At 59.9% G+C, this 681-nt stretch overlaps 1 protein-coding gene across 1 annotated transcript in view; it reads right to left on the bottom strand.

Moving 5' to 3' along the window:
• The window catches only part of CDT1 (chromatin licensing and DNA replication factor 1), a 28029-nt gene that overhangs the window by 458 nt on the left and 26890 nt on the right, over positions 1 to 681 (bottom strand). Inside the window, exons 6-7 of the mRNA XM_010008447.1 lie at positions 493 to 681; positions 9 to 128 (exon numbers count right to left, since the gene is read on the bottom strand). The exon at positions 493 to 681 is cut by the window's right edge and continues 3 nt beyond it. Of these exons, the coding sequence (XP_010006749.1) occupies positions 9 to 128; positions 493 to 681 (309 nt within the window). The remainder of the gene's footprint in view (positions 1 to 8; positions 129 to 492) is intronic.

Below are 681 nucleotides of genomic sequence, written 5' to 3'. Positions count from 1 at the left end.
AGCAGGGCCTGGGACACCCCCTTCAGAGCACTGGAGGTGCTGGCAGGGGACGGTGCTTTGGAAACTGCTGGTTCCCCCGCACCGGCTTCAGCGGTTCTTGAGGCCAGGTTGGCAAGAGCTTTTTCCATCTGCTCATGTGGAAGAGGGAGGAGGAGTTAGGTTGCAGCTGGGAGCAGCTCTTTGGAGCAAGAAGTTTCCCCTCCACCGCCCACGCTGCCAACCTGCAACTGTGTCCAGCTCATCCCTGCCTGCACAGAGGAGACCTTGGAGCGTTTAACCTTCTTTCCCAGCCCTAAAATTGGTGCTGACAGCCTCTCCAGTCCTACCCCACAACCTGCAGCAGTATCAGCCAGGCTCACCTTCCCACCTACCTACATCTTAATGGTTCTCCAAGCCCTGCAGCTCTGAAATGATCCTTCCCAACCCCTGTACAGTAACATCTTCCCAGGAAACAGCAGGTCTGCCAGCTGCAGGAACCTGGTCTGGACTCACCTTGGGAGGCATCATCCCCCGGGCTGTATTCAGCACCTCCTGGGCTGTGCTCAGCCTCTCCTCCTGGGGCGGCCGCGGCAGCTCCGCCGGGCTGATGTCCGGCACCTCGTCCACTTTGAAGCGGGGATGCCAGCGGGTCAGCTTCTCCTCTGGGACCACCATGGGAGGGCTGAGAGGAGCCAGGAATGC

This window comes from Chaetura pelagica, unplaced genomic scaffold (assembly GCF_000747805.2).
Source record: "Chaetura pelagica isolate M959 unplaced genomic scaffold, ChaPel_1.0 scaffold232, whole genome shotgun sequence".
Lineage (NCBI taxonomy): Eukaryota > Metazoa > Chordata > Aves > Apodiformes > Apodidae > Chaetura > Chaetura pelagica.
Note: the sequence above shows the minus strand (reverse complement) of the source record. Positions and strands in the feature narration are given on the sequence as shown.